Source organism: Gallinula chloropus, assembly GCF_964237585.1.
Source record: "Gallinula chloropus genome assembly, chromosome: 2".
Classification (NCBI taxonomy): domain Eukaryota; kingdom Metazoa; phylum Chordata; class Aves; order Gruiformes; family Rallidae; genus Gallinula; species Gallinula chloropus.
In genome coordinates this window covers 74,615,011-74,642,579 of record NC_140086.1, presented here as the reverse complement: position 1 = coordinate 74,642,579, position 27,569 = coordinate 74,615,011, and the positions used below count along the sequence as shown (strand labels likewise).

The 27,569-nt window shown below is 44.6% G+C and overlaps 1 protein-coding gene across 2 annotated transcripts in view; it reads right to left on the bottom strand.

Annotated features, from left to right (window-relative positions):
• Nucleotides 1-27,569, bottom strand: part of GRB10 (growth factor receptor bound protein 10) — a 109,945-nt gene that overhangs the window by 11,725 nt on the left and 70,651 nt on the right. Inside the window, exons 5-9 of one of the 2 annotated variants that reach the window (XM_084279932.1) lie at nucleotides 12,961-13,117; nucleotides 6,859-6,974; nucleotides 4,017-4,091; nucleotides 1,167-1,304; nucleotides 421-531 (exon numbers count right to left, since the gene is read on the bottom strand). In XM_084279932.1, coding sequence (XP_084136058.1) covers nucleotides 421-531; nucleotides 1,167-1,304; nucleotides 4,017-4,091; nucleotides 6,859-6,974; nucleotides 12,961-13,117 — 597 coding nt within the window. The remainder of the gene's footprint in view (nucleotides 1-420; nucleotides 532-1,166; nucleotides 1,305-4,016; nucleotides 4,092-6,858; nucleotides 6,975-12,960; nucleotides 13,118-27,569) is intronic. The other variant, XM_084279933.1, reaches the window with a different exon arrangement.

Sequence of the window (27,569 nt, the reverse complement as noted above, 5' to 3'; positions counted from 1 at the left end):
CTGCCCCACAACTAATGGTATGATTACACCTGATCAGAGCACAATCCTTCTTTGCTACATAGTGTCCGTGCTCACTGTCCAAAGAAACTTTCCTATCCAAGCACTTGGAAAAAACAGCTTCATCTGTGAGGTGAACCAAGGCCACCTCACAGGCACACACCACACTTCAGCACCAAGCTGATCTTGCACAGAAATTTCCCAAGCCAAAGGAGCACCAGATAAAGTGTTAGAAGTGTCACATAAAATGATGGCAAGATTCACAGGACATGCCTGCCAAACGAAAGACGTTAAAGATCAAGTCCTCATGACAGAACTGCTTGCAGGGCTTTACGTATGGATCCCGTTCAGCTGGGGGCTGGGGGGAACTCTGAGCTACCAGCACCGCCCAGAACTTTGGAAGAGCTCAGTGAGAAGAATTACCTTTATACAAAATCCATACTCTGCGGGTGCATTGTACAGCTTCTTGCCTGCTATCAACGAGAAGATATTGCTGTCTTCTAGGTCAGCCAACAACTGCAAGTGCCTGGGCTCCTGGGGAAATGACACGTTTTACCAGAGGTAAGCACAAGGTATTCATGAGAAGATCCTGGCGCGAGCTTTGCCGCCTCTCAAGGCCCAGTCCCAACAGAGGGCAGCGCATGAGCACTGGGCTCCCCTCACAGCAGCCCAGGCTGGAGGGCACCGCAGGGCACCTTCTGCGCATCAGCTGAACAGCAGAAGGTGCTTTGCACAAGCAGCTGGCAAAATAACTTGCCATGAATACACCACCTAAAAAATGGCATAGCCTGTTACACTGCTCCTGAGAATCTGCGAGCCAGGGAACAGAAAACATTGTTCAGGGCAGCATTTAAACTACATTCACGAGCCATGTGCTTGGAGAGCATCATTTATTTCTCTTGCTAGCCGCATCAGCACGACTTCGGTAGCCACAATTATGTTGTCTGGCTAGTTTGCTTTTATTACATAACAATGCCATAGAGCTATTTTCATGCGTTGAGAGCCCAGGGCTTGATTGTCATTTGATCATGGCTTGCCTATCCTTTTCTATGCAATAAGAAAAGGGAACACTGTGTGCAGATATTTAAAAACCAGCAAAAAATACCCACTGTAAAAGCAGAAAATGCTTCCACATTCTAGTGCTGTGCGACTTCTTTTTTTAATCTTACCTTTGAAGTTCCTTTTGTAGAACAATAAAGTCCTGATCTCCTCAAACACACATACAATTTCTTCCATGATTTCCTACCCAGCTCTTTGACATGCAAGAAACCTTGAATTTCAGGGCAGCTACTGGAGTTTAAAAAGTTCTGTTGGAGAGGAAAATGTAAATGAGGATTGTGTCCTACGGATGGATCATAAAATTGTCACTGCATTTGCAGAACAGAGAAGCAAATGGCAAATCACCGCTGACTTGGGGTGTAGCTTCACATTATGCTTAAACTGACCTAGATGTTTAAACTGATTTACAACCAAAACGGATATTCCTCCTCCTGTTGGTTCTACCCAGCTAACTCCTCCTGCCACCGCTGCTTTCCTGTTCCCTGTGTCAATACTTAAATCTCTGAAAGGCTAACAGTTTTTCTGTATCCTCATTCTTTTTGCACTTGGCCTGAAGGGACACAACGTAAGCTTATTCATTCCTAAAATAATACCTTGTCACAACAATTCTGGCAACTAGCCTAACTTGGAAATGCTGGCCATAATCTCCAACTTTATCTCAAAGTTTTGGAATGGCAATAGCCTATTTCAGGATTTCCCCCATCAAAATCTTATACAGCACATGCACCTGTCCCAAGACAAGAGGAATGACAGATAACAGAATATTTAACTCAAATAAAATGTAGAGCAGTCAAGTAAATGCCAGTAATTATAGTAGATTTCAAGATCCAGAAAGATTGAAGACATAATTAAAGGGACCACATATGGAATCATTTGATTTGCAATACATCAAAGGAAGGAAGAATTAGCTATGGTTAGTGAATTGATGGATTTCTCCCTTATTACAATGAGATGGATTTTCAAATGACAGAGGGCTTGCTCAGAAAATTAAATGCCAAACTACTAAATCCAATAGTAGGAGGAAAAATGCATAAACCTGGTTGGCCAAGATGCCTTTGGAAGTCTTTGAAGTTGTGGTTTAGTGTTATTTGGTGGCCCACAGGACACAAAACCAAAAATCAGTGCCCTGTGAATTCTTAGCTGCACTAAAACCTAGCATTTTTTTCCAGTCCTCCTCACCCATCCCATCTAACAAAATGGAAAAGAACTCAAATTTCCTGCTATTCGTACTATGAACCCACTTCTCAATTGTGGAAAGCAAAGAACAAGAGGGGAATATATTCTCTCTGTCCAGCTAGATAAACCAAAAGTGAACTGAGATGCAAATTTTTTTGCTACCTGAGCCATGCTGAATCTAGGGAAAACAGATCCCACTGTTTTTAATGCTACTGTTAAGACTAAAAATACTAGCTCTTAATACAGTGTATGATATCATGAGATGATATTTAATAGTCTTCCCTATTTTTGTGTGTAATTAAAAACAGTGCACTTGCTCAATGTCTGAGGTGGCTTCAGATGCAACATGCTTAATGACTGCTGGACTGCAGGAAGTCTACCTTCAACAAATTACAACTGTCACTGAAATTATGAAGGATGGTTGGCTGTCTGTTTTTCAAAAGGAAAGGGGTATTTAGTGTAATTAATTTTTAATGTAATAATGAAATGAATTCTTTAAGGAAGACTGGTTTTTATGGTTAGACAACAAACCACAGAAAACGTACCCATCCTCTTTACCCCACCCCTCAGGCTGTTAACCCCTGTGACTTACGCTTCTCCAGGAAGAGGGCTTACCTAACTGAGCCTTCCCAGAAGCAAACTCACATTGTAGCTCCCAAGCTTGTAAGGTTTTCCTTTCCCTACTGCTTGAACTCCCCTAGGTTTGAAACTTTTCCATCTTCAAGAACATCTGGCTGTCTTAGGGCATCCTGCTGCTCACATTACCAAGCAAACCCGATTCTCCACTTAGACTGCAGGCAAAAAGGTCCAAGGTATGAACCCACCAACCTCTGCTCCTACCACTCTGTGGCAATGCTTGTTCACACCAGCTGTGGTTCCTGATTGCAACCTCGCTGCACACGACTAACTTTTAATTCTAGAACTTGGTTTGATTTTAGTTTCTCTTCCCAGCTGAGAGTGGATGCTAACACTTTAAATTCTGCTTGGGGAACCTGGCACCAGGATTTAATGGGTTGTGAAGTGGCTACGGGACAAAATGAGTGCGCTCATTCAAACGTCAGGGGGAACTTGCTGTGTTTAAACAGAGTCAGTGCACATCTGCAAATATGCAAAATAACAGAAAGCAAACTCAGTTATTTGTATGTGTACTTTCTTTACATATTTGTGCCTTCTGCTTTATAGTTTCCCTGCTATTCGTGGTACTGTCTTCCAAGCATCACGGTCTTACATTCTTAATACAGTACTCTTAATAAGCCATGTTTCACTCTGCCCTCATGAGTTGAACGTCCCCCGTTTAGGAAGACAACTGAAGTGAAAAAGATTTAAACTACAGGGTTTAGACTGGAGTGATTAAATTGAAAGCGTTAAGGGAATGAGTTGCTGGTCAGAGAGGCAGCCGACCCTTCAGCACCACCCTCAGAGGCCAGCCAGCTGTGCCACCGTCACAGTTCCTTCATGAGCAAGCAAGAAACTATACAGTGACATCAAAACTCTGGTGTAAACTCAGTGCACGTGCCACTGCTGTGCAGGTTACACAAGGCTGAGCAGCAATGGAACACAGATTTATGAACACAGCTCTGAATACTGTGTGCTTGTAGCTTACACCTCGATGCCACTGGGTACCATCTTTGCCAGGTATTTTCAACACTAGTACCATATGCTAACTCACTACACTGGTCTTTCTTCGACCAGCTATTTCCAGACCTTTGAATTCTCCCTTCCCCTCAACCTCTCCCCTCCCAGCTCCAAAACTTTTGTTTGTCCACACAGATAACTTACAGTACCTGCAGAAGTTGTGACTGTGGGATACTGCCATTTGTTTGCTGGCACCAGGCAACCATTTGTTCTGGAAAGAAATTCTAAACACAAAAAGAGAAGACAATTGGACATCACATCACCAACATTTTTAACATAGAACAAGTGGATTTTTTTATCCATTAATATTCATTAATTTTTTGAAATTGTTAAATCAATTTGGAGATCCCTTGATGCAGAAAGTGGCTTTCAAGTGCAAGTGTAAGCCTTCCCTTCCTTCTGACCACCAAACACCCATACAGATATAATCAGGATTTTTAAAATACCTGATTTCCTGAAAGCATTTTCCCATTGCTTCCTCTTCTACTGAGGACTTTCAGGGATCTCTAATCACCTCTACTTTCTAAGAAAAGACAGGGTGAATGGACCTGCAGATTGGGTACTCAGTGCCTTCATGCTTACTGCGTATTATGCCACCAAATTTCTGGGCTTCTCCTTCCATGCAGAAAGGCTGTTCAGCAAGCAAACTCTCACGTAGAAGATGCAGGAGGAATAACAAGTTTTCTCTACACTCACAGCTGTAAGCTGGGTGGCAAGTGCATTAAAAGAAGTATCAGGTGGGGGTGCAGCAGGATCTCCAGTATGCACCCCTTTACCTTTTACAGCACTCTCTTTCTAACCAAAACACAGTTCTTGAGCGCTGTAACTCCTTGACCCCAAAAACTTGCTTGGTCCCTCAGCAGGCTCCACACAAATTGCCATTAACAGACCACAGTTATGAGAAAGCTCGTGCCTGGCTGTTGATGCTTTCATTTGGCTATTCAAACAGCCAGGTTACGCTCAGGGCTTGAAACCCTTCAATCTGTGAAGAGCAAAACCCTCTGCAAAATCTACCCCTGCACGTTTGCACTTCAGGACAACATAATAGAACCCCCTGTTTTTTTCTGGCAAGGACAGATGAGTATACTTTCCATGAAATGAAGGAACAGAAACCAAACGAGGACACACGTGCAACGATTAGCCTCTGTGTCGCACAGCCTGCTTCGCGTGCTAGATCTGAGCAATCCCAAAGCAGACCTCTACTGCTTTTCCCCCACCCTGAGATCACAGGAAAAAATACTGTTTCACACACAGGCAGGTGTTTCTACAGAGCTTTTTGACTTCAGGCACCCGGCACAATATCTCATTGGTGCTGAATCTTTGCATGACAAAGGTCAGTTTTCTCACTGCTGAATCGATGACTTCAGATTTATTCCTCTAGTTCCCCTTTTCATCTGTCATGTTTTAAAAAGCCCATATAATTCAGTACACCGAATTTACTACACACAGCAATTACATGAAGTCATTCTTGAAGTTTTTAAACATTATTTGAAGCATGAAGACATGCAGAAACGCCTGAAATAAAACAATGACTGCTTCTAACAGGATGAATCACAACAAAAACGTTTCCAGTTTAGAACATTCATCACTCTTCAGGCAAGATAAATTTCGGTCTTGAGGGCTGAAGAGGAATCACCCTTCTGCCAGGTAAGTTGCACAATGAATTATGAAAGCTAACATTTACCACCCTCTCTCTCTCTCTCTCTCGTAGAAACAGTGCCATATGGCAACAGCTAATGCAACGGATAGGGAGCCTTCGCATTCTTACACCAAAAGAATGATTTATTCTCTGATTGCAGGAGCCTGGGACCGAATGCCAAGCATTCTGGGTTTCACTCCCATGTTCTGTTATTAATTAAAGAATCCCACATGACACCAATGTGCTAGCTCCTCTGACACCACGATTTCTGCGCAGCACTCAGATGCTCACAGGTTATCAGATGGGAAGATCAGCAGAAGCGAGACATTACCAACACCCTGTGTACAGAAACGCCTCACACAGTAGAGTCAAGGCGCAGCCTCTGAAGCAAGCACGAGCGGATGACACACGTACATGCAGGCACACGTGCGGGGACGCCGCGACTGTGCACTAACGTCGATCAGGGGGAGAACGAATTCCTCAGCAGCGCTCATTGCAGCAGTGAGCTCTCATGTGACCCCGTGCATCTTTTTCTTCTTCTGGCACCCCAAGTGCCCGACTGACACAAAACCTGTTCTCACCTAAACCACCTCTGGATTATCCTCCTTCAGCTACCTAGATGGGCTGCACCAGCCGACACCGGTTCGTGCCCACAGCCTGTTCCAACTTCATTGTTTAGATAAAACGCGAACAATCATCCCCGAATAAGCACTTACACTGCAAAGCAGTTTGAAATTATGGCATTCAAAGGATCTGACAAATCCAAGAGTAGGTATAGATGTGGCAAACAATACTTTTCAGGCAGGGATTTATCATGAGGACACAGAGAAGGGGAGTTATGATCAGAGCACACTAGTAAATCACAGCCATAAGTGAGACACTGTTCAACATGTATAACAATAAACTGGAAATTGCTTGTACGTAGTAAGCACTTCAGGGGGTACCCAGAGGGTTGAGCTTTTTTAATTATTACTGTCAGAAATTAAAAGGTTTGGATGCTGCATGTTATGTGATCAATTTGCTTCAAATCAAGTAACTTTGAAGATAATGAGTGAATTGCTCTTCTGATTGTTTTTCTTAAACCAACAAAGATTTCCCTGTCTTGGTCACTCTCCAACATAAGAATAGCCATTTTGAAACAAGCGTATTTGGTAACTTCAGAACACTTGAGGTTTTTAGGCTGGGAGAAGAGTACAAGGAATTTAAACATTGGTTAAAATTTCTTTGGAAAGAATTCTGTTTGTTGGTTGCTTTTTTTTTAAAATAGATGTTTAAGACATAACAGTGCCCAACAATGTTATTGCAATCCATCCCTCTGTCTGCGGTGTAAACAACTAAATGATGAAACTCACCATGGGATTTTTGAAAAATTCATATTTTGCGTAATTCTTCCTGAACAAAAATTTACTTTCACTTCCCATTGTGGACTCGACTTGAACTATGAGCTCATGATCTTCCAAGCACCTCTCTGCGGAAAAAGAACACGAGGTTAAGACAGCCAACCAGCAGAAGCAACGAGACCAACTTCCAAAGAACAGGAATACAGCAATTCCGTGTAAATCCGTTACGTTTTCAGAAGCTAACAAAACACAGCTTTCAGGCTGTGCTGCCATGATGCACTTAAAGGAGCCAGGGCGCAAGGGCTGCGAAGTTTAACGTTACACGGCAGCGTCCGTCTAAGATTTCCAACACCGCGGCTTCCTAAGCACAGGCTTCTGAGAAAGGAAAGAGCGCAAGGCTTTTCTGTCTGCAGTAGCTTAAAACACAAATCTCTTCTTTTGGTGCTGGCTGTACGCTGTGGGACTGGCAAGGTGGACAGATTTAAGGGGGAAAAACGTTGTGGAAAGGCCACTGTTAGGTCTTGAGCTATCGCACAGATACAGTGTCCTATTTGATCGCACTCTATAAAACCAGTTCATTTCAAGGTGAACTTCAGGCCTTTATTGTAGATGCTAGACAATGGGGTTTATTATGAAAGAGGTCACAGGATCTACTTTACAGGAATACTGACAGAGACAAATGTTTTGTACACATGACAGGGCAATTTTCTGCTCTAGATTTGGTTACAAGGTAACTCCCCATAACCACCACTTCTCTGGTCAAAAGAATGGCACATCAAAGCATGAACAGATAGCTTAACAAATCCAATTCACTGAAAGCAGTAACTCCAAAGAAGGCAACTGGGCTAAGTGTGCGCTACTTAATGAACTCATTATCTTGGCAAATCTTCAAAAGTCTCCAAAAAAATACTTAGGTATTTTTCAAGGTCTTAATAGTCAGTACTTTCATCTCTTATACAATAGGAAATAAAACCACCGATGCCAAACAAAAAGTAACTTTCACAAAGCTCTATCCAAAATGCATGTGACTTGCTGGCCAAAGAAGCCTGGAGAGTCCCTTCCCCCCCTTTGTGTTCCTGTGTCCTCGCACCCCTACAGTTAGAAATACCAGGCTGCCACCCAAGTTCTCTTGGGGTGTTTACAGGATGGAAAGCAAGCAGTCAGTGGTACCTCAAAAAGCAGCAAGCTCTTGAATGTCACTTAAATTATTCAATTTAGCTGATTCATGTAAGTTCTTCAATTGAAAATTTAACCTATCTCTGAATGATCCCACTGTCTTTTCACTTGCAGTGAGACTGCCAGTCATCACCAGCTCATTGATGACTTCAGCATCTGCCACATCCAGCCTCGCTACAGATTTTGTTTCAAGGAGCTACCACTGAATTTTTTCCATATTGGGCTGCTCTCAAATAAAGAGCAGCTTCCTAGTGCATTAGCCATAGCACCACTTCTAAGAGGCAGCTCTTCGACTAATGCATGCTGCAATACTGCTGCTGTCAGGAGCGATTAATTAAGGACATTGTGCACCACCGGAGCATTCACCACATTATCTGGGGGCTTCACAGGTGAAGTTTCAGGTATGTCTGATCTATTGCTACTGTCACAGATGTAGGCAACTGGTTAAGTCAAATGTCTTCCATACTGTAATGAGAATGGTGGGCCTATGAGGGTGAGGGGCTTTTCTGGTTTTTAAAATATATTTTCTAAATAAAACATTTAATTATACTGGTATGAATCTTCATCCCAGTACAAACCCTGAAAGACCACATGTCCTGCTACTACCTGCTTCTGCCATCGCACAAAGTTGCGGTCTTTGCTTTCCCAAGGCGCTGAAGATCATTTGCCTAATGGCAGGGACAAACCACAACTTGTTAATTCTGTCCTGAGGAAATACAGTAGAGAATCACAGACTAGTTTGGGTTGGAAGGGACCTCGAAGATCACCTAATCCCAACCCCCCTGCCATGGGCAGGGACAGCCTCCACTAGACCAGGTTGCCCAAAGCTCCATCCAACCTGGCCTTGAACACTGCCAGGGAGGGGGCAGCCACAACCTCTCTGTGCCAGCGCCTCCACCCTCACAGTAACATTTTCCAATTTGTTTTGCATTCTGATCACTAATTTGTGTCAATATACCCCAGGACTGTTTCTTAGATTGCTCTAGGCAATACCTAAGTTAATTTTTTTACTAAATCCAGACACTCTGGAGATTCTGTGGTGATGCTCCCACTGATTTAATGTGAATATTTTTCTTTTGATGGGGAAGGGCATCTTGAAGGTGCAGCATTTCACAGTACATGCATGTAAAAAGGAGGCTAGTCCTCATCCGTTTGCTACTGCTTCACACAAGTGTACGCTTGGGAAGACCTCGGTCATTTGCACTAGGCTAGTACAAATGGGATGAACTGCTACCCAATACACCAGCAACCCAACCTCAGCTCTGCTTTGAGCTTTCTGCTCCTCAACTAGAAGCACAGATGTCAGTTCCATAGGTCTGTCTGTCTGTCTTCAAGTGGTATTGCTGCTGAAGCGACCAGAAACATCTCCTTATAGTTTATCTGATAGGCCCAACTCAGTCTTCTCTACACACGGCCTAGAAGAACAGTACAGACTTTTTTTCTTTCCCTTCTTTCCTTACAAAATTGCCCTTTATTAGTATTTATACTTCTACAGAAGCATAGAAGTGATAAAAGATGGGAAGAGGAGCTGGATTCTGCTGTGAACAACTTTCAAGCATGGCCCAAAATTTCCTCTTAGAGAAACACTACAAATGACAGGTGGACCAAAGTGTGAAATAGCCCACCTGGTTTTCTTATTTTAGCAAGCGCTGTGTCTAACTGTTCCACTTCTAATTCATTCAGATTAAGGCAAATCAAATTCAATGCAAATGTAAATAAGGAAATTTATGTACAAAAGTATGCAGCAATTCTTGCTAACCCTACATATATTCCAGAGCCCTGCGGTTGAAGCCCTGCTTCAACTACATGAAAGATTTACAGTCAATGCTGGAGCTGGAAAAATGAAATCAGTAGGTAGGGATTCTTTCACTATCCAGTCCCATACTACCATGACAGTGTTTACATCACTATTATTTCTGTTAATGTCCAATACAGGTAGCTCAGTCCCTGTCCCAAACTGATGACAGTCAAGCATGGAGCAGCACACAGGGAGAATACCACCTTTCCTGGACAAGTTAGGTGTATTCCCAGGTGTGAATGAAGTAATGGGACCAATTCAAGTTTCACAGACTGATTATATCTTGACCACAAAGTGTTTTAGATACTAGTGGTACAGTGGCAGCAGAAACCATTTCCACATGTCAAATCTAAGCACGTCCGATGGTAAAATGTCACACCATCGCCTCCAGTGAGAGCACAAATACTTTGTGCAGTCCAGTAGCTGTTCCAAGTTATTTGCCAGGACCTGTTATATGGAATACACTTGACTACACATGCAAAGTAAGCAGTCAGCTGAAAGCTCCTTAAAAGCTGGGACCCAGAAGATCTCCACAATGGTAAGTATGCAGCTGGGTTCAAAAATTTGTTCTTGTCCTCAGCCTGCTCAGTGCTGACAAGGTGAATTGGTTCTGCAAACAGAGGTCTTTGGGGGAGTAATATTAGGCAAGAATAGGGAGGAAAAAAACCCCGAACTTAATGAAGCAACTCTCCTTTCTTGGTGGGCTTCAAAATTAACCACCTACAGCATTAAGTCAGCAGGGATATCTTGAGTAAGAAACAATGTCTTCTGGAAACACAGAATTCTCACTGCTTTTAATCATATCTCCTTCCACACCACTAAGTATCTGCTTGCCATTGTTTCATACTTAGGCTAGCAATCTTATTTCTAGAGGGGAAAATACAGAACATCAGACACCTGGTAATGACTTCACGGAAAGTGCAGGTTACTACTCCGGTCTGACAGTCTCTGAAATACAGGGAAGCGTTTAAGCTACTGAGAAACGAGAAACAAGCAGCCGTGTAACAAAACCTGCAAACTGCCACCAAAACTGGGTGGAAAGTTGGTATTTGAAGTTTTATGGCATATGTCGCAGGTCAAATATACTCTGGTCCCCAAATGCAAGAAACTGGATGTCGCTGTCTGCCGTTAAACCAACTCTTCCCTTTCCTGTCCACACCCTTTCAACCATGTGAAATCCGTATCATGATTATCTCTTCTGACGCTTTACACCCTTTTTTTTCTTTGTCCCTTTGCTTTACACCCCCAAAGGCTCCACTACTTTTCACATCTACTGCGTGGCCTACGGAGGACAGCCCTGGAGCAGCCCCTGCGGAACAAAGTTTGGTGGCTGCTGAAGAAGCCCCAACCTCGCACACCCCGTTTCTCTGGGACAGCCGGGGCCCCGCTTTGTGCTTCAGTGTGAAACAGAGGTCCAAGGCAGGCAGGTCCCCACGTATATAAATGCAGCCCGATAAGTATCTTGCTCTTTTCCCATCATTGTTAATTACCAAGTTATTTGTGTGTAAACAGAAGCTTTTGATTTCCTAATCAGCCTCCTGCCCGATTCATTCAGAGATGTCACACACCAGAGTTTGACAGCACAATTAGTCACCATGGAAGCTATTGTGATGTCACAAACACTGAATTGTGGCATCATTGAATGAATCTGGCAGGAGAAGGATGTTGGTTACAAAGGAGAAGGCTTCTGTTTACACAATACCTTGGTAATCAGCAATGATGGGAAAGAGAATATAGAAAAAGAGAGCCTGGTAGTTTAATGAGCATTGATAAAACTGAAAATTTGTAAAGGTTGTTAGAAGCGCGCATGTGGCACATTATGCTACGGAGATAAAGATTCTGTAATTTATACCTTAATTCTTCACCTCATCCTACGTCCTCAGAGCTGAAAGTGTATCACAGACATATAAAAATGAGCGTTTCATGTAATTTTTTCCACATATTTCTATATCAGGAGAGATACCAAATAAAGCCATTAAATAATCAGGATATCCTATGTTTTTTTTAATTTTTTTTTTTGAGCGCTGGTATGGAGAACAGTGAATTTATCTGTGCTTAACAGTATTGGCTTAGGGCATGGCATCTCCAGCAAATTGTTTCTTTCATATTTTTTCCCCCCCAAATCTATTTGCAAGGGTTCTGAATTACATTTTCAGACATACCTCCCCCCGCCCCCCACCACCTCCCCGGCTCTGTTAGCTACAGATAGCATTCACAATTCCAGCGCTGGTGATCACAGCTTATGATTTGTCTTCCTCTCTTTTCTAGAAAAAAGAAAGAAAATAAATTCCCCCTGAAGTGCATGGCCTGACGCTCCACTTTCCAAAGTGCCATTGTGTGTGTGCTACGCAGAATTACAGCCAGAGCATCCGAGCCGTATGCAGTTGCGAGCTGCACAGCAGAACCCTGCAACTAATCAGCGCCACAAAACAACAGGAAAAGCAAGCCTGGATAACACGAGATCCTTTCAGGTACCGTAATTAAACCAATTCACCGTGTTATTTAATTCCCCACAGTTCTTCCTCTTGCTGCCTTCTTGCAACTGTAACCATGACACCTTAATTTCAGTCAGGTGGAGGAGCTGCTGCTGCCTGGAGAGCAGATGCCACCGCTGGTCCAGAAATTGCCCAAGGATTTGCGGGTGGTGCCACCATTTTTCCCTGCCTGAAGTCAAGTTTAGCCAACCCCCCTCCCCCACCTCGGCATGTCTAGCTTTCATAAGCATTACTGGAGGTATGCAAAGCTGGGTCTGTTCACCCAGGTCTCCCAGCTGGTGATGAGCTGAGCTGTTTCACAGGACCGTACTCTTAAGGATCAAGCTTAATTTGCCTAAGCTGTTTATTTGCAATAGCTTCAGACACAGCAAGGTAGCAACAGAGCGCTAGCGTGAAGATTAGACAATTATTTTTTCCTTTTTTATAATAAAAAAACAGAGGATGGGAAATAAGAGAAGGACTTAAAATGGCTTAAACGCTTAACACATGAAATTGCAATACACAAAAAAGCACGTTACGTGACTTCAGCTGATTGTACAAATAAAAGCAGTGGAAAGAAAACGTTCTGGCTGGAAGCACATTAATACGTATTACACATATTTTATGTTCCCAAGTAACCATGCCACCCCTTTGACCGTTCCCTACCTAATCCTAGGTGAGGGTGATGCTCCACTAGAGTCCAGCTGTTATCATCCACACAATGACTTTTGTAAACGAGCAGCTGACAGAGGTCCCTGGCTGTCATGTCTGCTAGAATCTCGACCACTTTGCTTGTTCCATCTTCACTAAAGACTTTTACATCCTGCAACATAAAGGGTACACTTACAGATCAACAGCTCTGAACATAGGCAAACCACACAGCTACCGTAGAAAAGCATCCTCTTGGCGTGAGGGATCCAAGCAGCTTGGCAGCCAGGACAAATGACATGGATGATTCACTTTACAACACTTTCTCTTGATGCCCCCTTGCCCTATTTCCCCTCCCCTCCCTCCCCCCCTCCTCCCCAACACCTCCCTGCACTAAACAAAGATTTCAGCAGGGTTAATATGACCACAATACACAGAAAAAGTGAAAGAGCAGGTTCCGTATAAAGCTGTGTAAGGTAAGCAAACGTGAAACAGTATCGAGAGAGTACTTGGGCAACAGTGGGCGAGAGAAATCACATCCAGTCAAACATGCACAATTTTCTTTGTGATCCCAACGGAGGCCTCCGAACATGGACACGGGAGCAGGCCAAGACCCCGAAGATTAAAAATGGCTCTCTTGTTCCCCACTAACTTTTGATTGTTTCACTTGGGGAAGTCCCACTTGCGGTTCGCTGGAGGATCAATTAGCTAGCACAGTCCACGCATTTCTCTCCCTGCCCCGACTTCTCTTTTGATCCTAGCTTGAAAGTAGTTCGAAACCAAGCGTGCACACGCTGCACATCCTAAGTATTAATGGAGATGAGAGAACAAGTCAGGAACCTTCTCCCCACCTCCTGAATTATACAGATGCTTTCCTCTTTGCATTGTTCTGCTCGAGCGAGAGACACTTGCCGCAAAATTGTTTCTCCGGGCGAACGTGCAGGTCACAGATTTAAATCAAGTCCCCGTTTAAAACGCTCCGCATCCTAGCAAGAGAAGGCGAATCTAACAAAAACCTGGAGGGTAATTTGATATGGAAAATCTTACCTCAACGGCACGTAAAAGGCAGCAGTCGGAAGAACAAGATGGCATTTTAAATAGAGATTGCCTCTTGAGAGAGAGTTTGTTCTCTGCCTCCGCCGACCCTTTGTAGCCTACGGCTGGGCGCCCGGGGTGCCGGCGGTGTCAGCGGACGGCGGTACCGTACCTGTCACGTAGCCCCTGCTATGGGGACTGTTTCTGGGGAGGGAAACAACTCTGCCAGAGCTCCACTCAAAGGGTTACACGCAATCTTTGCGGTAGTGAATCAAACCACACTGTGTAGACCAATCCTAGCCCTCCCTCCGACTGATGTAATCATTTCCCACACACTATCAGACTTCCAAATTATTCCCGCCCCCCCTACCCCCCCAAAAAAAAAGAAATTACAAAGGAAATTTGTTTTTATGACCACCCACGGGTGTTTGAGACCCCTCCGGCAGCCCCGAAGCTCAAAGGCGGGGGGAGCCGAAACCCCGGCGGCGGCGGCGGCACGCGTGCTGCCCGAGCGCCGGCGCCGAGCCTGCCCGCAGCCCGGCCTGGCAGCGGCTGATGTCATCTGCCTGCAACTTAAGCACTTGAACTTCTCCTCCCGCCGCTTCCCCGCCGGGATGGGCTGGCCCCGGCCCCGCTCCAGGCCCGGGACGCGCTGCCCCCGGGCTGGGTGCTGCGGGCCCGCGAAGAGGGGGCGGCGGCGGCGGCCGCGCCGCACGCCCAGCGCCCGCCGGCCGTCTCCTCCCTTCCTCCCTCCCCCCCCCCCCCGCCTTCGCTCCCCCGGCTACGTACAAATTCAAGCCCAGGGAGGGAGGAGTTAAAGCCTCATCTAAGCCCAAGTGACTCAAACCCGCGCGTTCAGGAAACGGCTTCATCTGACAGCAGGGATGAGCCAGCTCTTTCAGAAGTCGGCTCTGGAGGAGAGGAGGGGGGAATCCCGGTTGCTGTAGCTCTGGGGAAGGTATGCACGCTGTACAATGTTACAGCTGCACTCCCACTCTTGCCGACACTTAACCAAGTCGGAGGCATCCTCACACACGCAGAAATTTGTTGGGGGCGGGGAGGAATGGGGGGGGGGGGGAGGGGGAAGGTTGCCCTCCGTTTTTTGTCCGGCGGGCAAGGGCATTTTCCGTAAGGAGCACCCGTGCAAGGGCAAAGCAGCGCCGAACGCCGCGCCCCGAGCGAGCCGAGGCGGCGGCACCAGCGGCGGCACCAGCGCCAGCCCGCGCCGCCACCGCGCCCGCGGAACGGGGATCGGGGAGGGGGGACACGCGTGAGCGGCCGCGGTACCGACAGCACCCGTGTGCGACGGGGGAGCGCGGGAGGGGCAGGCACGCCGAAAAGCCGACACTTGACCGGGCAGAAAGTTGTTCTCAGGGGGGAGGGGCTAGTACCCACTCGGTTATTTATTTATTTATATTTTTAAAACTACTTTTTAGCGCAACAGCTTCGGCAAGGAGGGAGCCAGCCGAACAAGGGGGTGGTGAAAGGGCTCCTCTCTGGTTTTGGCTTACTCGGTGTGCGTGACTCCACTTTCTCTATTGAAACTAAACTGTTTAGGATGGATTTCCTGCCTCAGGAACCAACCTGGTGACATCATTCATTCATTCATTAGTCACCGAGCAGCACAGCCCTGTGCTCGCTGCATGCACAGGGCGGGCTGTACCGGGCATACACTGGAGAAATCGCCACATTAGCAGACTCCCCTTCTTTTCCTTCCCCCCGGAAAGGAGGCAGCACCTGATCTTTGTCTCTGCCACGTCCCAGAAGAGAGGGAAAGCTGTTCTGTTCTGCCCAGGGTGCCTCTGGAGTCCGTGCAGGTGGAAAAGAGAGCACCCTAAAGACAATCATCACGCTCTTCCTGGCTCCCAAGGCGGGACTATGGCCATGGAAGGAAAGCTGTAGCTATCTTTTATGGTCATTCGTGCGGTGTGCTCCCTCGGTACGAAGGGACAGGAGCACGCATACATGTCCCGCCCTCCCCCTCCCTCCTTGCCCAGAGCTGGAGCCAACACCAGCTATCCGGAAATACAGCAGCACCTCAGAGCAGGTACTGGGTGCGCGACGTTGGGCTGTTCTCCGGTGCACAACTAGGGCTGTAGCGCTGTGCGGGTCAGGCCCTGCAGGCAGCACCCTGCTATTCCCACACCACAGAGACCATGGGAGCTGTGTTACAAACCCGGGCACGTTCATCAGCAGGGAAAGGTCACCAGTGGAGGCTTTTAATGATGCCTTTTAAAGCCCAGGGTCGGGTGTTCTGTGGGTGGACGTCGCAAATGCTGAAACGAGCAAGTTAACTTCAGTGACTATTAATAGTGCTGCGTTAGCTATCAAGGACAGCACAAGGCCGTGTATCACCACTGACATCACGGATATAAAAGACCACATCGGGAGGGTATGTAATGGCCCGAGCTGAACCCTGCCCCAGAGGACGGGAGACAGACCGAGGCGAGACGAAACCCCATGCCCCTGCGGAGGCAGGAGTGCAGCGGTCCCTAAGAGGCTTAGGCGAAAGGTAAGGGGATTTTATGCCCCCACACAATGCTGCAGAGCCTGACGTATAACCACAAATATGACACCAGCTCGATGACAAAGCTTCAGCTCAAACTTTCTGACCATTTCCATGACGAGAGAGGCAGGTAACAGTATTCCAGTGTCACAGAGGCAACAAAGTCAACTGGTCAAATCCAACCCCCTCACATTTCCTCTCTTTTTCTTTTTTTTTCAAGGAAGCAGCTCCTACTTTAAGATGTTAAGGGCTCCTTATTAAACTTTTTTTCACCAGAAACACGATTTCACTTGCAGAACTGATTCGGGGCCTATCATCTACAAAAGACAAAGAAGCAGAATTCATTCTGAACAAAATACTCCAATAAGGAAAGCACTTATCCTGAAGAGGGGTTCAGAAAGTTGGTCTGACACTTTTGCCCTGCATCCCTCCGAGAAATGCAGTGAAATGCAACAGCAGACTGCCTGCAACAGTGATTTACAAAAGGCCCTAATTACGTCAGCAGCACAAGGCACCTTCTATTCAAAATTAAGGTTAAGAATGCTAAGCCAACCAGAGCACTATATTGGCTGAACATTCAGTGCTTTACAGTGCAAAGGAGCAGATAACAGACTGCACCATTGTTCTGGGAAGAATTCTTCCCCCAAGCTTTCTTTTTTTTTTCTTTCCTTTTTGAAAGACAGACAGACTTAAAAATTAAAAATTTAAAAGAACATTAATATTCATCACTTCAGTGGTTTCATATAATGGGTCACGTATCTTGAGTACCCTCATGGCTGTTTTATCTTCCAGCTTCAGTTCTTCAACCTCACTGCAGTATTTTGTGTGCATCAAGCAATGCAAACATTGTTAGGAATGAGGACAAAAAAGCCCCAGTCGTGTCACAGTCACATTACTACTTCTCTACTTTTTTATTTGTGCTATTTTTTTCTTTTTTCTGCAGAAGAAAACCTCTGACTATATACAATTTGCATTAAAATGTACGCTTTTAATACATGTAATGCTGAAAATCTTCAGCATCAATCAGATCCAAATTTGCCTTCTACAATCTGGAATTAATTGCAGGGTAATTTATATCAGCGCAAACCAACATTTGTTATCCTGGGTTATGACTCCAAGCTAAATATAAGGAGAGAGTACCAGTTATCAATAGGCCCTCTGACTGAAATCTAATAGATTAAAGGTTTCAGTACACTAGTTCTTCAGGAGTTTCCCTTTCTAAGAGATGAAGATCAGAGACATCACAGCTGTTAAAATAAACTGAAGAGTCATTAAGCAGAGCTGCACAAACTGAAAATCAGCAAGTTTCACCTTTCATCCCCCACCTTCGCTCATTGCGACTGTTCAGGCATGGGAAGCCTACCACCAGTGAGGCAGGGAGACAGAAAACTGAGTCGAAAGGCACGTTGCCTTGTGCAATCAGGAGTGATTTACTGCAGAAGGCACCTATGTAGGAGGCAGGTACCTGACGTTTTCACTGGCCCCCTGATTCGATGAGATCATTTTTCTGAAAGCTTTCTATACTCACGGGCTCCTAAGAGCAGAGTCAGAGTCACCGGAGGAACGGGGAAGCTTTCAGTTAGGTTCAGGCAACTCAAAGCTGCTGGAGACTCAAGTTCTGCACGCAGGTTACCCTTGAACCGCTACTTGCCTAGTTGAAGAGGTGACAAAAAAAAGGGAGGATTTGCTTCCTGAAGTTGCAAACCTTTGATAAAGAAAAGCCTCCAAGCATGCTCCGTGCACGCCTGACAGGCCAGCAACGCGGACAACCGCACCTACGCACCGGAGTGCCAGCCAGTCCCCCCTCATTTGCCAAGCAGCATTAAGGCAGCTTTACAAAGACACGGGAATTTCAAGTGCTGCAATGAAATAAATATATAGGTCAACCCTATGGCTCTTTTTGCCTCCTTTGTTGCACAGCTCGTGCAAGAAAAAAGCCATTCAGACAAACAGCAGCGGTAACAGCAATACATTGCAGATAGGTTCACTTACATAGAAGGCATCAGAGGATTTCCTTATAAAAAACCCTAAAGTTATTTATAATTTCTTCCCCCTCCCCCCTCCCCATATAAACATAAAACCCCAGGAAATGCTGAGGTTAAGGTTCTCATAGCAACATTAACTCTCTCCTCTGGCATATACTATATTTAGGTGCACTTTTACAAGGCTATGAACAATAAAAGAGAACAATAGTTGTAAGATCAAAATCTTAGTCTTTGAATTTCATATTCAGAACAGTAATCTTAAAAAAGAAACAACAAAAAAAAAACAGACTTAAGTTGGCCAGGTTACAAAACCCCAGCTCTGTCCTTCTTTGATGGGCTCCCAAATTTTAAACCCATTTCTGGGTGTCAGAGGAGTAACTTGACCCGAAGGTGAATCACAGTACCGTCCTATGTTCAGGAGTCATCACACGCCAATAAGAAGTAAAATCATCTGCAAGGGTCGTACCAGTGAGACAGCTTTTGGGAATCACAGTGGCGTGGGCAGAGAAGAGCAGGGCAGGATTAGCACTGGGCTCAAGTCAGCATCTATATTTGGAGGGTTAGCGCTGCCGAACACATCATGTATGACCGCCCAGGCCCACGTTCACCCCAGGTAATTTTAGAGAGTTAAATTCCTTCGGAAGCTAAGGGAGAGAAGTGGGGTAACTTAAGAGCTAAAGCACATGACAACGGCATTTGTGTGTGTCTGCTAGCTGCAGAGGGGAATCCAAGCTCCTGACTCTGGACTTCAGCTGGATGCCTTAAGCTAGATTGGCTGAATTCAGGCCGTGGTGACTAATCAAGCAAACATGTCTCTCTGCACTATTGGCATAATTACACACTGCAATTGTTGACATTTGAGCTTAAAAAAATAAGCAAAGTGTGTGATGTTGCATATACACAAAGCACATTTAAAGAAACATGTAAAGTGAGCACATTTGGGGTACTATTGAATTTTAAAACCCCAACATTGCAAAAATAAGCTAAAGCTTTCCCTCCCCTCATTCAAAACGATGTGTGAAAATGGCTATTTGTTACAGAGACAGGGAATGAAGGGTTGCTCATCTGTTTCTATCTCTGCAAAATTTACAGTACTACTGCTCTCTGTATAGGCACAGGCTTGTGTAGCAGCTCCATGGAAGAAGCATCTTCAAAAATCTCAGCGTCTGACATAAAAAGGTGTGAACTCTGCAAGGTACTTTTAAGAGAAAACCAACCAGAGCATGTTTTCAAGACAGAAGCGATGCCTGCACCTACAGAAGGTTAATTCCACTGTGTGCTCACATACTTGGAGGCTGAAGGGTTGGAAACTGTTAAGTTGCTGCCCTGTAATTTCCGCATTTCACAAATAAAGAGCAGAACGCAGTTAAGTGACACATGCCTACAGGCAGGCACTGCACCAGTTTTGTGACCGTATCCCCAAAAGCGGGTTCACTTGCTCCCACTTTGGCTTAATGCTCATGCATCCAGATAAATTATTTGACCCATTTGACATTTTCAAGTCTTCTCACTTGATTCCACATTTGCCTCTCGTTTTTAGGTAAAGGAAAGGAGAGAGGACTAATTTCCAATCCTTTTACAATACAAGTAACAATAGGCCTTTATCAATTTTCTTGAAGCTTGTGGGGATTTGCAGGATGCTGGAAGAGAGAAAGTTTGGGAAGGAGCTTGGATAGGCTTGGACACAGGAGCAGTCCACACCAGTGGGAAGGCAGCCCAGCTCACCCAGTCCTGAGCCGGGGGGGAGTCTAGACTCTTCCTGTGGTCAGAGCACTGACAGATGACATTTTCCTCTCTGTCTGCGTCCTCCCCGACCCAGCATTTACCACCAGTTTTGATTACAAGTCTATAAATGAGCTCCCTTCTCTCCACACAGCTCCTCCCAACAGCAATTGCTTTTCATGCAGATATCTTTTCTAGTTTCTAGATCCTTTATGTAAGGGGAGAAAAAAAAAAGATAGTTACAGGCACCGTTACACTCCTTTGATTATGTAATGAAAGGCATTACGTGGTGTTGCTGGCATTAACCTTTACCGTTCATATATTTTATTGTGCAATTTATCCCTAGATAGTTTGCAATCTTCCTCAGCTGTGCTTACAGAATGCATTATTTATTGTCTGAATTTGCTCCAAGAGATAGGTTTAGTAGAAAAGTTCTTGCAAACACAGTTTAAGTCACTAACTACCCTAGAAAGGGTAATACAAAGAAAAAGCATAATAATTTCTTCATTAAAATTCTTAAGTAACCAAGCTAGTTACCGAGTATTTTAAATTGTTTTGCCATTATAAATTACTCTGTAGAAAAGGAATTATTACCACATCTTCCTCGCTGCACAGGCTTTCAACCACAAGAACCACATTAATTTGAAGCTTGGCAGACAGCGCAACAAGGCTCCAGGGAGCAGCTTCCCAGAGGATTTGGAAAAAAGTGGTGCAGGTCCCAAAGACGTGGATGTTTCCTTCTTTCCCTGGAGGACACTGTGACAATTGCAGCTGAGGCACTTGTCACCTGAGTGCCCCGGCCACCTGAAAGCCATTTTGGCATAGGGTCTGGCAATGTACCTTTGAATTCTCATTCTGATCTGCTGTTGTCTGAGCACAACTTCTCCAAGGGTAGTCCCCAAAATGCCCCTTCCTTATCATGCTTTTCTGAAGGGAGCAGAGGGATTAGAGACTGGAAAACAGGCACACCATTAAGGGCTGTAAATACAGTTTAGACTCATCTTCGGCCCTCCTGCCTGCATGCACTGGTGCAGCCATGGATCAATAGGGATCAGAGACGACTTCTGAAGATGCCTTTGCAAACTGAGGATTTGTATTTGAACATCTGCGTATTTTTAATACATGGGAAAACCTTGGGGCAATGAATGGCTCTCATCTGATACGATGGGACCCTGGGATTTTGGCTGTCTTCGATATAACAACAGAAACAAAACAACAACAGCCAAACAATCATGGACAATGCAGAGTAAGATATATTTGGAATGTCCAGGCATGGCAAAACAAACACATTATTTTAAGAAACAGTAGTTATGAAATTTGCCTTGAAGAACGGCAATCCAATTTACCTAGTGTGGTAGCAAAGGAATCTAAGTAAGCAGAAGATACAGAGCTGGACAAACGTTGCAAACTTGGAGTGCAATACAGAGGAAGACAAGGATAGCCCCTCCCTTCCCACTCCTGTTACTTTCTTCCTCCCACCCCCAAAAGTAAATCACAAGGACTGAAAAAGCTGAGTACTTAAAGCACTTGTGAGTCTGTTCCCCGATACATCCAAGTGCAGAGTTCCTAAGGTTTTCTCTGCAGCCCTGAAGGCTAAAATAAATTTAAAAAATCAATTAAAACAAGCTCTTAGCTGAAGCCCCAGCTCCTAGATCTGACAAGTCTTGCCAGAATTGACAAAAGCAGGATAAAAAGAATTTTCATGACATACAGAAGTGCACTAGATGGAAAAAAAAAGTCAATTATCTGTCTCTCCTAGAGTCCTTTTATTCCTCTCCACACCCTGATGCACCAACACTGACATCCCAGACCAGGCAGTTCCACCAAAACTGCTGGGAGAGAGGGGGAAGCTGGAAGCTAAAACAGAGAAATTTCTATAGAAAAACTCTATGAATTTAATATGAGTAGCTTGATTGAAGAAGAATCGGGTATGGTTTATCACATGGAGACACAATATAGGGCTATGCCCAACCAAGTGTGACAGTAGGAACGCAAGAGCAACTTAGGGCAGTGAAAAGGATAGCAGAAGATAATGGGAAGACAGGCAAAACATGGAAGAAGACTCTTAATGAAGACTGGATATAACCTTCGGGCACTCAAGGGATAATGACCGTTTAACAATGGGGACCTGAAGCATAACTACACTGTGAAGCTCACAGCCTAACAGCCTCAGAGGGCTGGGAAAAACCACAAAAGCTCAAGCTCACCTTGGAAATACAAATTTCCCGCACTCTGACAGCGTCATTTGCAGCCCACAAAGGGTTTTCCCAACAGGGCTGAGTTCATACTGCTCCGACAATAAGAGCGGGGTGCTTTATAACGAGGGGGTGACAGGCTTAACTGCAGCAGCGTGGTGAAGCATCCCTAATGCCCGGCTGTCAGCTGCCTCCTGGCCGTACAGTATTCAGCAATATTGCTTCGCTGCCCGTCTCCCAAGCTACCGGCTCTGGAAGCCGGCGATTTCAAGCATCGAGTATCGGCTAATTGTTGCTGCCTGCAACGTTCAGGATGTTTTATGGGTCAGTTTGTCACACACACACAATAAATGCTTTTAGCAGAGCTGCCTGCATTGGGAGAGTATTTCTGTGCGACTGTGTAAGCATCGATTGTGTGGCCAGAATTAACCCCCTGCAGATCTCAGCCCAGGAAAAGTTATGTCAGTGGGAGAAGAGGGCTCACGTTATCCTCTCCCCAAGGTACATATAATTCTCATTTTCAGCAACAACTGTAATGGGAAGCTGCTCCACAAAACTGCTGTTTACTTTTTGATAAATTTAGGTATCAGAGGAAAAATGAGGTGTTTTTTTCCCCCCCAAATTCAAGTATCGTATATCAGAAGTTTCCAAGGCTCATGGAAAATCTGGGGTAATGTTACCATGACTAAGCTGGATATTCTCTCTTGAATGCAGCCAGCCCCATGCAAATCTCACTCCCTTCCAACCTGCTAAGAATTACTCATTTTCAGTGGGGAAAAAAAAGAGAGAAAAATATTGGCAAACCCCCAAACACAACCACATTAAAGTTTTATTAGCATACAGCATCTAACCACCCCGCCCCGAAACACCTAGAGTAGAGATCCAAGTTACCAAGAAATTGTTCTCATCTCTCACTGCTCTGCTCCACTGCTGCACCCATCCATCCACGCGTGCTACGGCAGGACCAACGCGCAAGTTTTAACTCCGCAGCAAGTGTCTCTAACTTAGCTGTTCTGAATCCCTTCTCCGGGGCTTGCTCCAGACCATTCTGCATACCCCTTCCTCCTAGTAGGGGCACCACAAACACAAAAACAAACACACAAAAACCCACACAACCCAACCCTTCGCTTAGCTTACAGAGACAAATTCCCTGCTGCCATGGTTACCACTCCAACTTCTCTTGTGGAACTAGAAATAATAAAAAAAAAACCCAACACAAAACCAAAACAAAACAAAAAAACAACTTCCCTGAGAACAGATGGCTATATAATGTTAGCTCTCCCTCCCCTCACTCATCATTGTTAGCCACTAAATCAGCTACATCTGGTATATTTAATTTGGACTAAATAAAATGTCACTAATTAAAAAGACGCCGTACAAGCAACGCACGACATTATAGAAACTGAGAGCTTAGTATCTGAACGCAGCCTGTTAGGAGCTGAAAGGATTCAATTAGTTTGTACCAAAAGCTGAGAGACAAAGGCAACTAAATATTCCTCTATACAATCCTACTGACAACAATGTCCTCTAAAGCCCTCCCCCATCGCCTAGGTGTACCGGGGTCTCCACGCGCTAATTCCTGGAGCAGCACTGCCTCAAAAGCGAGGGAGCTCGCTCATTATAGACGGTATTATTCAGCTGGAAGTCTGCAGCCTTCATTCCGACTTCTAAAAAGAAGGTTCCTTTGCTAAAGCTACACTAAGACGTTCATCAGACAGGCACACAAGTTGCTTTAAAGGCCCCATTGCCACGTAACTGTCTCTGAACAGCAACAGCCTCACCTCCCCTCTATCATGTTCTCCACATAGTTTTCTGCTGCCTAATTTAAAGTATCGCACACTGCTCCCTTCCTCTCCTGACACTCCGCTCCTTAGCCCATCCCTGCAGACTGACATGTTAGCTCTCTGCCTCTCCCACTGCAGGTCACACCACGGAGATGTGAGTGCTGCTTCATATTGCTGACCACCACCGCTACCTGTTCAGAAGCAGCTTCTCTGACCTTGACACGCATATACCCTCCCCCCAGTGACTCCTACCACACTCTGGATGAGGCTTTCACCTTTGTGGGTACATCATTATCAGTATTCTACTGCCACTTATCAAAACTACTTCAGTGCAATGCTTCGCTGAATCATATAAATCTCATTTCACAGCCCTTAAATATTTTCCATCATCTTTTTTGCCAACTAGTAATCTTTCATTCTAAAGCCGTACTATCCCTTATGACTAGTTGAATAAGCATTTAAGTGATTTCATTTTCAGTGCCTCCAAGGCTGAGGATTTTCCCATGAGAAGAGATCATCTTCTAAGTGCTTTGGTCCAGGTTCTCAGCATTTATAAATCAGATGACTGGCTTCTATTTTTGCTAACGTATGAAGTAGAAAAGAAGTTTAGAATCACAGAAAGTTAGGAGTTGGAAGGAACCTTAAAAGTTCATCTAGTCCAACCCCCTGCCAGAGCAGGATCACCTAGACTGAATCACACAGGAACGCATCCAGGGGGGTTTGTAATGTCATCAGAGAAGGAGGCTCCACAACCTCTCTGGGCAGCCTGTGCCAGTGCTCCGGTATGCTTTGTTTGTCTTTGCTCAATTTCAGTACTATGGGTGGTCAAACAAAGATTAAAACATTCAACACAGAAATCCCCCCCATAAAATAAGTTTTAACAGAATTATTAAAACATGTTTAAGTGCATTGTATGACAATGCTGGCACACACTAGCCAAGTAAAAAATTACTCTCAGAAGCTCAGTAGTTATAAATGAATTATCAGTGAATTTTATCCTCCTAATTCCAAACTCCAGATGGCTTTTGATTATCTCCATGGATGGAGATTTCACCACCTCTCTGGGCAACTCTGACAGTGCTCCATCACCCTCACAGTGTTTCCTTGTGTTCAAAGGGAACCTCCCGTATTTCAGTTTCTGATCACTGCCTCTGGTCCTGTCACTGGGCACCACACTAAAAAGAGCTCTGTCTTCCTTTGCACCCTCTCTCCTCCAGGCTGAACACTCTCAGCTCTTGCAGTCTTTCCTCATACGAGAGATGCTCCAGTCCCTTAATGGTTTCTGTGGCCCCTTGTTGGATGCTGTCCAGTATGCCCATGGGTCCCTTGTAGTGAGGAGCCCAGAAGGGGACCCAGTACTCCAGTTGTGGCCTCATCACTGCTGAATAATGGTGAACTATCACCTTGCTCAACCTGCTGGCAATGCTTTGCCTGAGGCATGACGGGGTATCACCAGCCCTCCTTGTACCAAGGGCACATCGCTGGCTCAAGTTCAACTTGGTGTCCACCAGGACTCCCTCCAGGTCTTTTTCTGCCAAGCCCCTCTCCAGCTGGGTGGCCCCCAGCATGTACTGGTGCCTGGGCTGTTCCTCACCAAGTCACTTTCCTTGTTGAATTCCATGAGATTTCTGGCAGTCCCTTTCTTATGCCTGTATCTCTTATTCAAATAGCGCAGAGTTACATAAACACTATGATATTAACTAAAAACACTAAAAAATAAATCTAGTGACATTTGATCATAGTTTAGGAACCCTAAATAGGTCTTTTCCTAGGATCTCTCATCAGTATTCTCCCAGGCCATGCTGCTGTGGTTCAAAGTTCCTTTTAAATATTTCAGAAACACTTTAAGTCCATTTGTCAATGGCTGATGAACTTATAAAGTCTTAATATGTGACAGTATGCTGAAACCAAAGTCATAATAAAAAAAAATGCTTCCTGATATAGAACTAAATAACATAATGCTAGAGATCTGATGCCAAAGCTTGCATGAAAGAAAATGCTGCTTCTTCGTTCAGCATCTGCTTCAGATTATTTTACATGGAAGTCACTGCTGCTCCGAAGCTGTCAAGGCACAGTCGGCTTCCAATTAAGCCATCTTATCTTTGAAGTTGACTGGAAGCAAAGCTTTCTCCTCTCTATAAGCATCCCCCTAAAAGTAGGTAATCTGAGATAATTTCCAAACGCATTTATCCTGTGTTGTCCACCCAATTAAACATCTTGTGCAAATGCAATCAACGAGCCTTCTCTCTAATTGAAAAGTTTATGCAACAATTTTCATGAGGCTCCCATTAAACATTTAAAATAATTAGCTGCATTAGAAAGACATTTATATTCAAATAGCTCACATGCCTAGTTCCATTGTTGAGCATAGGCAAATGAACATGAAAAAGATCCCCAGAGGAAAACACCAAATATTGGGCAAATCTTTTCTTTAAGACAACAGACACTCCCTGGAAACCAATTCTGCACGGTATTAAATGGGAAATCTTCTACCCGTGGCCTTAATACTGTAGCTGATCGTGGAAAAATCAGCCATGTGCAAGGCTCAGAAAGGCAACGACAAGGGAGTCGACTCAGTACTTTTATATATAACAACAGTCATTTTCAAGTGCATTCCCATCTTCCCCTTCACCCCCTCCCTAATTTACTGGCAGGAAGTTAAGGGAATCCACCATGCAAAGACACTAGTAACTTTATTTCCATGCTGGCATGAATGCCAATTTTTTAAAGGATTTTGACGGTGCCGTATTTACATCATGACTCTCCTTTAAGAATTATGCTGAGAAAAATCTAGGTCATTGAAACCTTCTTAAACTGAACCACAGAGAAACTGAAAAAGAGAATGTAAAGGAACTGATGTCAAGCTTATTTTGCGTTTTCACAAGCTCTTCATTTTTTTCCCCCAGATTGACTGGCAGAAGGTAGATCAACCTTTGAACATCTTTCTTATTCTGAAGTTTCTATTTCTATGAGTGAGTTAATTCCATTCTCATTCAAAATAAAACATTGTAAAAAATGTTGCTCACTTGGCGAGCAGACCCAGCTATGTAAGAACAACTTGAAGGAGGCTAGGTTTAAGGGCCAAAAGTACAACTTAAACAAGAATATAACAGAAGATCTCAGTTTAGGATCCTGGGCAACATAATTTAATAGTCCCCTCTAGACAAAAAATTATAATACATAGATACATGACTGCAAACAGTGTTCCCTCCCCCCAACTTGGTTTTAGTATGAATCTGAATACTAAAACCTGCTGCCTTTAGATGATATGCTTCCATTTATTTAAACTAGTAACATACATTCAGATTTCATTCTATAGATTTCAAATTACATCTACTTCTTGTGTTTCACCACAATGCAGAATTTCCTAGGTTAAGTAGTTATACATGTCAAAACTAAT